We start from the raw sequence: 13,314 nt of genomic DNA, 5'->3' as shown, positions 1-13,314 counted from the left end.
TTTCATTCGATATGGTATTTTAGACATGTATTGATACATTTTTAAAAGTGTTATATAAAGACAGCCAGAAGATAGTTCAATGGGTAGGAACACTTGGCAACAAGCCTGATACCTAAATCTAATCTCTGGGACTCACATGGTAGGAAGAGGTTGCTGAGACAAAATTCCTACAAGTTGTCCTCTGATTTCCCAATGTATACCATGACATATAGACACGTGCAAGCATCCTACCCCCAATAAATAATAAAATTCAATGAAGTGTTATATAAAATCATTACCTTCTGTAAGCATTATTTCTAAACTAAAACCAGCCATTAAATTTTTATCTCAAAAACAGTTGGGAAGGGTGCATGGTGGCTCATACGCATAATGGCAATACTTGAAAAACAAAAGCAGGAACCCACCAAAGTTCAAGGCCAGCTTGGCTGGGCTAAATCAGACAATTTAGGCCAGTTTCTCTATTTTTCAGACAGAAAGAGCCTAGCCCCCCCCCCCCAAAAAAAAATGTGTGGAGGGTTTGGAGAAAGCGGTTAAAAGTTTTTATTCACTTGTTGCTATTTCAAAAGATGTGGGTTCAGTTCCAGCAGCCACAGGACAGCTCCGAAAGGTTTGTAACTCCAGCTATAGGGGATCTGACACCTCCTTCTGGCCTCCGAGAAAACAAGGAACACATGCAGTATACTTACATCACATTCAGGCAAAACACTCATACACACAACATGTCTTTTAAAAGGTTGGTTATTATTCTGTTATTTACATGTGAATCCTCACCATAAACCTAAGCATATACACCAAGAGATATTTTATCTTCACTCAGAAACATTTTCAGAACAAGGAATAGTTTTCTTTCTATCAGTTAGTACAATCTGGAAGAGTTCTCTGTCTCTATTTCAACAATCTAAAGTTACTTAAAGAAATGGTAAACGGTAGAGGACACACCTTTAATCCCAGCACTCGGGAGGCAGAGGTAGGCGGATCTCTGTGAGTTCAAGGCCAGCCTCATCTACAAGAACTAGTTCCAAGACAGAGAAACAGTCGAGGGGGGGGGAGGTGCTTACATGACTGGCAGCATTTCTTAAAGAAGCGATAGTATTTTCCTGTACTTTAGCCAGCCTGAAATAGAGAAGAAAAAGTAGTCATAAGTACTAAAGAAAAGAAACACTGCAGTAAGCATCTTCAACAGTAAAAACAGGACTTACTTTTACACAGAGGCTAATTTTGTTATACTCAAAATATGATAGGGAACAAACTTGAATGATATGTGCGCTTACTTCATTCATAAATACAAGTTATAACTATTACTTATAATGATAGATGTATTCCACATCACAACACATACCTTCCCTGTACTTGGATTTTTTTCTTGGAGACAATTGAGTGCCTGATTAAGGAAAGCAATCCTTTTCAAGGGCATGAAGAAACTAAGACAGAAGAAATTTACTACTTGCAATAAAGCCTCGAAATGTCTTCATACTGGAAAGATATGGGGAACTGGGAATGACTGACACCAAGAGAAGACTTAAGAAGAAGAAGGAACGATGCTAGAGGGACAGCTCAATGGGAAAAGGTGCTTGCTACTCAAGATAAGGGCTTGAGTTCAGATTGCAGCACCCATGATGTCCACAACCATGCTTAAAAAAAAAAAAAAAAAAAAAAAAAAAAAAAAAAAAAAAAAAAAAAAAAAAAAAAAAAAAAAAAACAGCAGCCAGGGATGGCTATATATGCTTAAAACCCCAGTGTTGTAGTAGGCAGGCGGAAGAGGTTTGCTGGGGCTTGCTGGCTGCCAGACCAGCTCCACATTCAGTAACCTGGTGTCAAAGGTAGAGAGTGACACCCACAGAGCTTATTAACATGAAAATGTTTCTTCCTTAAATGTAAACTGACTTGGTTTGGAGACCTATTATAATATCATAATGATAACCACAATACCCAAAACAAACTAAAAATCACTCTTTTAAAAACAATGTGGGGACTGGAGAGGTGGTTCAGTGGTTAACAGCATGTGCTATTCTAAAGGATCTAAGTTTGGCTGGAGTTACAAGCTGTAACTCCAGCTATAGATAATCTGACGCCCTCTAAACTCCATGAGTATTGTACACACATGAACACACATGAACACATACACACAAACAAAACACCAAAAAATAACCCTATGTTTTTAAAGATGGGATTAAATTTTATAGAAGAAAGCCTCTGACAATGAAGTACGCCACTGAAAGATTTGTAAAGCTGGAAGGAAACAACTTTATTAGGCTGGCATTTGCATCTGATAAAGTCTAGACTGAACTTACTTATATACTTCCTTAGAGCTATGGCTATGTAGGTAAGAAAGAAGCACTCACTACAGGTAACTTTAACCAAACCCTTCTACAGGTGAAGAAATTAAGAGCCATAGAGAACAGCTTGCAAGAACAACAATCAAAAGATAAAAAGGAGACCAAAAAAGCTTTCTTCATAAAAATCTCCCACCTGGTTTTCCATTTTTAATGTCTTTTCATTATGCATCCATTATATAAAAAGATTGAAGATTATCTCAGGAGAGACTTGGTTTCTATTAAAATAGTAATCCTTTTCTCTTACCATCACTCTCATTTAATTCTAAGGGTAATGAAAAGGCATTTTCAGATACTCAGCAGGCAAATCTATTAATCTCACCAAGCACGGGCTACTGAATGGTAATCCCATCCAAATATAAAACTTACTGGGCAGTTGTTGTTGAGTTCCCTGCACCACGATGTCCAACATCCAGTGGTATTCTGGGCTTCCAATATTTGGAAAATGAAGACTGCATAGAACAACTGTATCCTGGTAATGGCTTGATGATGATAAAATCAACTTCCGGGGGAAAAGGGGGAGAGTGTATGATTAAAAAGACCACTATGAGCTAAGCGACATTTGAATAGAACCAGCTTTGTTAATCTTTATCAAACAAGAAAAGATCAAGGCAAAACTAATGCAGAAAATTCAGTAAGAATGCTTCTTAAAGTGTTATTATCCTATTAATAATGAAAGCAAATTGTTTATTTTGTCTTCATCATTTGCAAATACTCAATTTAAACTAGTATAAATTCTAGCACAAGCTTAGGTTAGTTTTAAGGGCCTATCTGCTTCTCCACAACTTACCTCTGACTTTGCCTATAGTTTTTCTGGAAATTCTGCTCATGATGGGGAGAGTAAGGACTCCAGCACTCTTCTCACTCTCAGCAATGGTAGACGACAGCAGGCATGCTGTGCCCACATGACCAGGAAGAGCATCACCCTGAACTACATGCTCACTGAGATCTTCCTAAAAAAAAAAAAAAAGCAGTTCAGAATGTCCTAATTCTTACTTATATTTTAAAAAATTGTGTGTAGGGAGAGAATGAGATTTGACTTGCAAATGTCACTGTGTACACGTAGAGGTGAGAGGACAACTTACCACAAGTTGGGGCCTCTTCCATCATGTGAAAAACTTAAAAAATGTGCTTGTAGAGGTCAGAAGAGGAGTTACAGGAGGAAACGAGCTGTCCACTAGATACTAGGAACAGAGCTCAGTCATCCACAAAAACAGAAAGCGCTCTTAACCACTGAGCTGTTGCAGAACATATGTGAACACTGTAAAGATGTGTCTCTGCCTAAGGCACCTATTGATTGGTTTAATAAAGAGCCGAATGGCCAATAGATAGGAGGGAGAGACTAGGTGGGAATTCCAGGAAGAGAGAGAGCTCTAGAAAGAAGAGAGATGGGGATTTCACCAGCAAGTCATATGTGCCATACTAAAAAGTAACCAAGTCACATAGCAGAACATAGATTTAAAAAAATATGGGTTAATTAGATTGTAAAGCTCACTGGGAAAAAGTCTAAGCTAAGGTCAAGCTTTCATAATAAGTCACCACCTCAAAGATAAATGTACACATGATAGAGTCAAGCATGGTGACACTTATCTGTGACCAGCACTTAGAAGGCCAAGGTGGGGAGTATATTTGTAGTAAAATCTTAAGGTAGGCACTTGAGTAATAAAAAAAAATGTTCAACCAAAACTTCATACTATATTTTTAACAATTCCCATCATGTTAAGTTTAGATCTATAATTTTCACATTAGATCTTATGAGACAGTCAAAAAGATACTCACAAAAGTATCTAAAAATACCACCAAATTGAATAATTCAAAATTTACAAAACTTTTTATGGAACAAGTTTCACTCAGTATGTTTAATTCTATCTTGAATTCTGTTGCTATCAAGAAAATGTAGCTAGGTATTACCAAAAAACAGAAATCAGCAGGGGCAGCAAAGGAGCTAGCGGCTAGGAACCAGTACGTATAATTTACAGGACATTGTATAAGGACTTTAAGGAAGGTATCAAGCAAGTATTACTTGTAGAAAGCAAACAAGCTAACAGTCCTATGTGTTATTAAGTTGGGGCCTCAACATAGCTTTTACAAAACCTGACATAGATGGCTGAGCAGGTAAAAAGCCTGCTTGCCTGGTGTCTTAGTTACTTTTCTACTGTTGTGTGTAGACACCATGACCTAAATAAAGCAACTTGGGGGGGGGGGGGGGAACGACAGTTTATTTTGTCTTACAACTTGTAGTTCACCAACCAGGGAAGTCAAGGCAGGAAACAAGGCAAGAACTTGGAGGCCAAAACTGAAGCAGAGGTCATACAGAAGTATTGCTTAAAAGCTTGCTCCTCACGCCTTTCTCGGTTTGATTTCTTATACCATCCAAGACAACCTGCCCAGGGGTGGCACAGTGGGCTGGACTCCCCACATTTATTGTCAATCAAGAAAATACCCACAAATATGCCTACAAACCAAATCTTATGGAGGCATTTTCTCTAATAGGATACCCTCATCCCAAACATGCCTAGGTTTGTGTCAAGTTAAAAAAAACAACCAGTACATCTGGAACCTGGGTTCAGAATCCAGACCTACATACAGAAGGGACCAAATCTTGCTGGGTGGGGGTAGTGCACACCTTTAATCCCAGAACTTGGGAAGCAGAGGCAGGCGGATCTCTGTGAGTTCAAGAGCTAGTTCCAGGACAGGCTCCATAGCTACTAAGAAACTGTCTCAATAAACCAAATCTCTAGTGTCCTCTGACCTTAACATGAGCATGTGGCATTATGTACATACATACATACAATAAAATTTTTATTAACTTGTTGCTAAACATATTAAATTATAAAATAAATCTACCATCATAGTGACTTGTTACAATAAAAAAATACATTTGAAGCTGAGGATATAGCTCAGTTGAGAATGTCTAGCATGCATGAAGACCTGATCCCATTTGCAGCCCCACAGAAACTGGGCATAGATGCCCATGCCTAAAATCAAGGTCCTTCCGGACAACATACTGAGTTAGAGGTCAACGTGAGAGGGCTATGAAAGGCCTTGTTGGGGAAAAAAATAAAATAAAATAAACTGACTTCCACCCTCTCTACTCAATCCATGGACAGGTCTTTGGAAGTTTTATATTATATTACTTAATAGGCACATACATCTTGTCCCAATTAAAAATAATTCTACTGAAGTTGCTTATTCTGCTCCACTAAGTTTCCTAAGGAGCAAAATCTGACCATATACAAATGGTCATGCCTGAATTCTCTGCCTAGTCCCTCACTGAAACAACTACTCACCTCAAAAAAGTCAAAGATTAGTTCCAGATTATCGGGCTCCATTGTCTGTATGCTGTACTCAGTCCAGCGATCAGGCTGTAAGCCATACCCACACTCTGGCTGTGAGTGCCTGCACTTGAACTCATTGTCACTTATTAAGGATATCTCCAGGCTGTTGGACATTTTGTGAAGAACAGTGGGAGACACCTTATCATCATCATCTTCCTCCAGACCCTCTAGTGTAAGCTTTACCCTATATTGAGAAGAGTGAATAAAACCCGGTAAGAAAAAAAAAAATCACAGAATGTACATAAGTACAGTTATAGTGTTTTTCAAATAGCAAAAATAACAAGAAACAAATCATTTAACTTGTTCAACTACATAGAGTTGTAAGAAAATATTTCAGTTAAAGTCTAAGTAGCAATAAAACCCCTCAAAATGATTTTTATAAAATGATTTCTAATAAAATGAACTAAGTAGCAATAAAACCCCTCAAAATGATTTCTATATAAATAAGAATGGTATAAGATACAGTATTAATTTTCATCTAAATCAGACCCCCAACATTAACTATTTCTTAAATGAAGGACAGGAAAAAAGTCCTAGTAAGCCAACTAAAACCTTAGTCTAGTGAGACAATTCACTCAACTCTGCAGAGTAGTGCATGTTCAAATCCTGTGTACTTGAGCAAGCTGAAGTAGCAGTTTAAGACCACTTTGGATACACAATGATCCCCCCAAAAGAGAGTTTGTTCCCTTCTTTTTAAAACAATCTCTAAAACAAAAACTTAATTATACATAGCAGACTACTTTAAAAAATAGAAGTCAAATCAATAGACAAGGCACACATATCAAATTCTCTCTAATCACAACAGGTAATATATGGGGTTTAAAGTGCTACCTGGAATGGACCACAAGGCAACCACTGCTGCTTGACAAAGTTCCCGCATTTTGACATTGCAGATCACACTTTACCATCATCTTTACTTTCATTTTTAACAATTCTCACTATTAATGTCTTTCCCTTTGGGGAATGATGTGCTTTGGTAAAGGATGAAAATGTGAATAATGGTAGCCTTTCTAAACAAAATAATTGTCTGGAAAAAAAAAACTTGACACCTCAGATAAAGGAATCCTATCATGCCCTCCTAATTACACAAAGAACAGGAAAGTTAGAAATTTCCTAGACACACCTAATCCCAAGGCTGAAATGCTTACAAGTCAGATGGTCCACAGTCTGAGGGCATCAAGGGGGAAAGTATGGAAAATCAGAATGGTTCTCAGACCAAGACTCGGGACCTCCTTCCCAATATAGTAATAGGAAGACACAAAGGACACGATTAGGGACAGCTCAGTACTCATCCTCTAGAGGAATGTAAACTACTCTTCAATTGTAGGAGTGTCTGTTCCCAGGAGTCCTTTTCCTAAGGGCAGGCACCTGGACGAGGTCCCCAGTCCCTCCGGAACTTGAAGAAAGTTCCTGCTAACTACAAAGAAAATTAGTATTTTTATCACTGGCAAGAGGAACTTGTGGCTCTTCCATTAACACAGGGTTGGTGTCTACTATCAAGATCAATGCTAGATTCCTCAATCTCTGATCTCACATCCTCTTAAATTTAGTCCTGTGTGCAACTCTAGAGTATAAAGGTGTATTCTTTTTTCAATAGACACTGCTGGCAACCATCCCGATTCTCGCTATGATCATGTTAGTCACCCCTCTCCCAACCTCATACATCCTCTTTGGGAACTGACAGCCCCCACTCCTGTCAAAGTAGGTTTCCAGCAGCTACCCACTTGCTCTTACCTATGATTGGGATATGTATTATAACATGTTTAGGTAATGAGAGTAAATAACTAAAGATTTATAGGGCATAATATCGTTATGAATTATACTAAAAAGATAATGTCAAGGTCTTCAGTTAGTGCATATGGGCATTTCTACCCAGCCTTGATATACCAGAAAAGCTTGCTTGTTACATAACAAAACTTAGAATTACAAAGCCTAGAATTCTTGATTCTAAAATCACAAAGTTAGATGTCAAGAGTCAAGGTAGGCTACATCTTAAGGAAGCCAGCTTACTCAGATTTATGGTCAATGGTATTACAACAAAACTAATTTAACTATCTTTGCAAAGCTTTTCCATCTATCCTCTAAAATAGGGAGGGGGAGGAGGGGAAGAAAAGGAGGAAGAGGAAGGAAAGACTAGGTCACAACAAAGTTTGGGCTCTAAAGGCATTTCTGACAATTGTTTCCTCTCACCACAAAAACACTTGTTTTGCCCATTTTAAAGCAATCCTGCAGTAAAAAAAGGTTAACTGACAGAAACTACAAAATACAGAAGCCTAGGAACCACTTGATTTTACAAAAGAAAAATTTTCTGGTTGCAAATTTAAGAGTTAAAACTAACATAAATGTGTAACAGCAGCAATCTGAGGGAGAAAATAGCTCACTATCTGAGAACCCTAGAATGTAAAGGTGAGAAATCCACACTAATAGCAAAAATAAATGGCCTAAGAAATAAAATCACATAGTCATACCTAAATCTAGATTTTTGAATTTTTTCTTGGTAATTGAGACAGGAGGCTTCTCAGAATAATGCAGACGTAATCTAATTTCAGTCTGACATGTGAGCCATCCAGAATCCAGTGTTTCAACACCATCTGGTGGGATAAACAGAAAGGATAATTACACGCTTTTAAACAATTCAGTTAAGTTTAATACATATTAAAAACTCTAGTTCACATTCATATTTCAATACACTGAGATTATAAAATTCTGGTTCTTTCCCAACATTAATTGTAATTAATATATTAACTGTAATTAAGAGTAATCTTGAATGTATCACCACTGAAAAGGAACTTTCATTTGAAGTTAGAGAAACAAAGTTAAATGATTACTGACAATTAGCTACTTAGCAACTCAAGTAAATTAAGCAAATATATAAGAATTGCCAATATAGGCCAGGCATGGCAGTACACACCTTTATTTTTTGCAGGGGTGGGGAAGCTCCTGGAACTAGCTCTTGTAGACCAGGCTGGCCTCAAACTCACAGAGATCCACTTGCCTCTGCCTCCCAAGTGCTGGGATTAGAGGAGTGCACCACCACCGCCTGGCCAGCAATACACACCTTTAATCCTTTGAAGACTCTGGAGGCAGAGGCACGCAGGTGTCTGTTAGTTCCAGGACAGCCAAAGCTACATAGTAAGAAACCTGTCTCACATAGAGACATACAGACAGATAGATGGATAGATGGATGGTAGACAGACATTATCGCTAGACATGACACCTTTCCATCCTAGCACTCAGGAAACACAGGCAGGAGAGTCTTTGAGTTTGAGGTCAGTCTGGTCTAAAAATAAACAAAACTTGAAAGGCTTCATATGCACCTAAAACTGACCATGAAAGTGGTATTGAAGACTTGAGAAAAGAGAAGAACCAAACTGAGTCAGCTCTGATTCTCCCACTAGTATGTGTCACCATAACAAACGGTGTAATAGCATTCTGTTAATACTACTTCACCTGAAGTTACCTACTAATAAAGGTAAAAAATTTTCATAAATACTGGTGGTGCTGTTTTCAACCTAACGATTTAAACCAACAGGCATTAAAAAAAAATCAAATGGAGGGGCTGGAGAGATGACTCAGAGTTAAGAGCACTGGCTGCTCTTCCAGAGGTCCTGAGTTCAATTCCCAGCAACTACATGGTGGCTCACAACCATCTTCTGTGCCCTCTTCTGGCCTGCAGGCACACATGGAGGCAGAACACTGTATACATTATTAATAAATAAATCTTTAAAAAAAAACAAAATCAAAAGGCTTTTCTCCTAAGGAATGTCTTAATTGCCTGGCAGTGGTGGCACACACCTTTAATCCTAGCACTCGGGAGGCAGAAACAGGTGGACCTCTGTGAGTTCAAGGCCAGCTTGATCTACAGAATGAGTTCCAGGACAGGCTCCAAAACTAGAAAGAAACCCTGTCTCAAAAAAACAAATACAAGCCGGGCAGTGGTGGCGCACGCCTTTAATCCCAGCACTCGGGAGGCAGAGGCAGGCGGATCTCTGTGAGTTCGAGGCCAGCCTGGTCTAAAAGAGCTAGTTCCAGGACAGGCTCTAGAAACTACAGGGAAACCCTGTCTCGAAAAACCAAAAAAAAAAAGAAAATACAAAAAAAAAAACAAACAAAAAGAATGTCTTAAAATCTTCAAAGTTCAAATATTATTCATAAAATGAAGTCAAAGAAATGCTTTTCCACCCTAAAAACTAACTAAAGCTGAAATTAATATGACACTGGGAAGTAAAGAAGATAGAGACAAAAACAGAAATGCTACAACTTATAACCATAAAAGTAATTAATGACAGATACTATGTCATATATTATAGCTGGGAAAAAAAAAAAGCTATTCTCTGGGGGCTGGAGAAAAAGCACATCTACGCTTAAAGAGGACGTGAGTTGCAATCCCAGTATCCACAGCAGACAGATCACAATACCTGTAACTCCAACTTGAGGGACTCTGCCACCCTCTTCTGGCCCCTTGAACACACAGGTACACGTGGGCGCACACATATCCACACACAAAAATAAAATAATATTAACTGGGAGTGGTAGCACAGAGCTCTACTGAGTTCGAGGCTAGCCAAGGCAACATAGTAAAACCCTACCTCAAAAAACTAAAACCTAAAAACAAAGAACAAAACAAGAACAACAAAACCATTCTCTATAAAGTTCTAAAAAATATAGCATAAATATATTTTGTAAATAATAGGACAAGACTTCAAAAGTAAGCATTAAAGCTATTCCAACATTTTAGACTATATTATTTCTAATATACTTCATAATGAAATAATGGGGAAAGGTTTAATTCCTTTTCAAATACTACTAAAGGATATATACAGCCTCTATGTTTAATGAATATAGTAAATTCTCTAAAGAGCATTCTTGGCAGGAAAGCACACTGGTCACCAGCAACTCATCTCTGGTTCAGAATCAGACCACCTTTGACCCTCAGGTACAGCACCCAGTATAAGACAAGGCAGCATAGCAGTCTGATGGACCAGGAGACTTCCAGCCACTAGAGAAAGTTTGAATTCTGAGGATAAAGTACTTATCGGAGCAGAAAGTAAAAACATTTTAAATGTATCTTGAAGACAAGAAATTTTCAACTTTACTATAAATTAGTTTTTGAAGATTTAGCCATAATTACTAGAACATTCTGGCTGTCTGGATTTATTGTAAACATATTTAAGTTTTTTTGTTTTTTTTGTTTTTTTGAGACAGGGTTTCTCTGTGGCTTTTGGAGCCTGTCCTGGAACTAGCTCTTGTAGACCAGGCTGGTCTCGAACTCACAGAGATCCGCCTGCCTCTGCCTCCTGAGTGCTGGGATTAAAAGCGTGCGCCACCACTGCCCGGCTGTAAACACATTATTTAAACATACAAAATATACAAATTTAGCCTAGAAGCAACATTTAACTCTTTAAATGTTTAGAACCATTTTCTACATAAAAAGTGCTAAAAGGAAATGGTATGCTAATACTTTAATACTAATAATATATATAATTTAAAAAATATTTGTACCAGTTAAAGGGTATAGTCTCATTAATTAAAAACATATATACCATGCCTAACCAAATTGAGTAATTAGCATATCCACTTCCTCTACCAGGTATACTTCTTTATAATTATATAAGCTCAGAAATCTGAAATGACCAAACACTAAAAGCAAAGCCTTGAAGCTATTTATGATTTAACAGAATATACTTGTCTGTTTTCAACATGCATTGTGTTGTCTCAGTATGTTATGATATTTCCAATGAGATGTTAAGGCAACATGTTAATCATATCAATAAATGTTTTCAAAATTCAGTCTCACTTACTGTGGATTCCAAATTGTCCATCGTCAATAATGATTTCACTTTCTGGAATTCAAGGAAAATAAGAAGCGTAGTTAAAAACTCATGATGTCTACAGAATGAATGAACAACTGAGAATTTAAGTACTGCTTAAAATGGTAATTCTACAACATAAAGTAGCCTAAAGTGAATAAGCATATTTATAGTGGCCCTGGATAAAGCATTCCCTTTCAGGAGGCTAGCAAGCAGTGTTGGTCCTACAGACTTGAGTGATTGTTCACAAAGAGAGACAAGGTCCTGGGAAGATGCCCTGGAGGACTGGGACAAAGCTCAGCACCCACCATGCATGAGCCTACCGAGCTGTTGGACAGGAGCTCCTTGCTTATGTCTCAAACCAACAGTCTTGGCACAATTAAAATGCTTATTCTTATGTGGTTCACATTCATAAATTAGCTAAGGTGTGAATCTCCTCAAACCCCAACATTCTTGCAGCCAGCCAAAAGCTTTATAAACAGCATACACTTACCTGTACATACAGAGCTGTGGAGAGCTACCAAGAACAAGTGCTAGCACAGCCCTTCACTAACAGTTCAAGACCATAAAAAAAGCTGCAAAGTTGTATCTAGTAACACATGAAATACATTTCCTTCTCAGTACTCTTCTCAACTTACTTTAAGCATCCTGAAGCATCTGTTAAAATAAGTGGGGTGGTTCCTAAAGACTGTCCAGCAGACTACACATCGCTTTTAAGTTTACATCACCTTCCTCAAAAAGCAAAACAGTAATTTCTATGAGAATAGAAATAAAATCTTTCTCACAACGCAAAAATATATTTAATTTCAAGATGCATCCAAATGCAGACTGTTTTAAAATACTTAATTCTCATTAAGCTTCAACTTCAATATGGAATTGTTGTAATTCTAAAGATGCTGCTGTAAGAACTATCAAAAATATATTAAAACATATAAAAAGAACCCAGATGGAATGAGACATCTATTAAGCAAGATGTGCCCCTTAAAGAGAGCAAAGCAGAAACTCCCACCACTTTCTAATCTAAGCTACGAGACCCACAACCAGTTGTTAGTTCTCAATTTTGATCTTCTGTAGGAACTAAAACACATACTTCTTAGACAGAGTCAATTCACAAATACAAGTAGTTTTGTGTCTGTAAAATGAGTGTCAAGATCTATTTTCAGCATAGACAAGTGAACTAAAAAGCACTTGTATAAAAAGAAATACTACTTTTGGCATTGAAAATTGAATTTAAAAAAAGCCTCTGAATATAAATAACAGCAGTCAAGAGGGAGCTAAAATGAATTAGAAGAATATGTCAACTATAAAAAAGAAATGTAAATTCATTTAAGTATTTGCTAGTATTTAAAAATTAAATATGATAACTTTATTAGCATTCAAAACAATTTTTTAGAGTTTTTGTTTTGGATCAATTTTTTTCTTAAAACGCTCTCTGAGCAAGAAAGCTAATAAAGCCATGAATCCTCAATAAAGAAGAATAATGTTAACTTTCTAACAACTCCAAATTGAAACATCTTATAATAGTCTAAACCCCTCAAATAAAATAAGTAGACAAGCATTTTTAATAGTTTATAAAGAATGGCTACTAAAACTGTTCAGTTTTGTAAGATCCATGAAATGCTAAGAGCAATCTGGAGTACTGACAACGCATTGATTTTAAACTAAGCCACTGTGCAGCACATTAGTAACTTTATGCATACGCCTCAAACAGATGCAGTTAATGCCCATACCTAAAGGGGTTATTGATCGTGGTTGTAGATGAGTCTCCCACTTGTGAACTATGACTTGACATGGACCACCGATAGTCTGCAATTTAAAAGTTAAACGTCTGCA

At 37.4% G+C, this 13,314-nt stretch overlaps 1 protein-coding gene across 3 annotated transcripts in view; it reads right to left on the bottom strand.

The window, feature by feature from the left end:
• Positions 1-13,314, bottom strand: part of Gpcpd1 (glycerophosphocholine phosphodiesterase 1) — a 55,444-nt gene that overhangs the window by 22,412 nt on the left and 19,718 nt on the right. For 2 of the 3 annotated variants that reach the window (XM_038329473.1, XM_038329472.1), the window contains exons 5-10: positions 11,473-11,514; positions 8,140-8,262; positions 5,624-5,855; positions 3,124-3,286; positions 2,703-2,835; positions 1,059-1,113 (exon numbers count right to left, since the gene is read on the bottom strand). In XM_038329473.1, coding sequence (XP_038185401.1) covers positions 1,059-1,113; positions 2,703-2,835; positions 3,124-3,286; positions 5,624-5,785 — 513 coding nt within the window. In that variant the 5' untranslated portion in view covers positions 5,786-5,855; positions 8,140-8,262; positions 11,473-11,514. Of the gene's footprint in view, positions 1-1,058; positions 1,114-2,702; positions 2,836-3,123; positions 3,287-5,623; positions 5,856-8,139; positions 8,263-10,089; positions 10,146-11,472; positions 11,515-13,314 lie in introns of those variants that run through there. The other variant, XM_038329474.1, reaches the window with a different exon arrangement.

The sequence above is a fragment of the Arvicola amphibius genome, chromosome 5 (genome assembly GCF_903992535.2).
Source record: "Arvicola amphibius chromosome 5, mArvAmp1.2, whole genome shotgun sequence".
Classification (NCBI taxonomy): domain Eukaryota; kingdom Metazoa; phylum Chordata; class Mammalia; order Rodentia; family Cricetidae; genus Arvicola; species Arvicola amphibius.
This window is presented reverse-complemented; position numbering and strand designations above follow the sequence as displayed.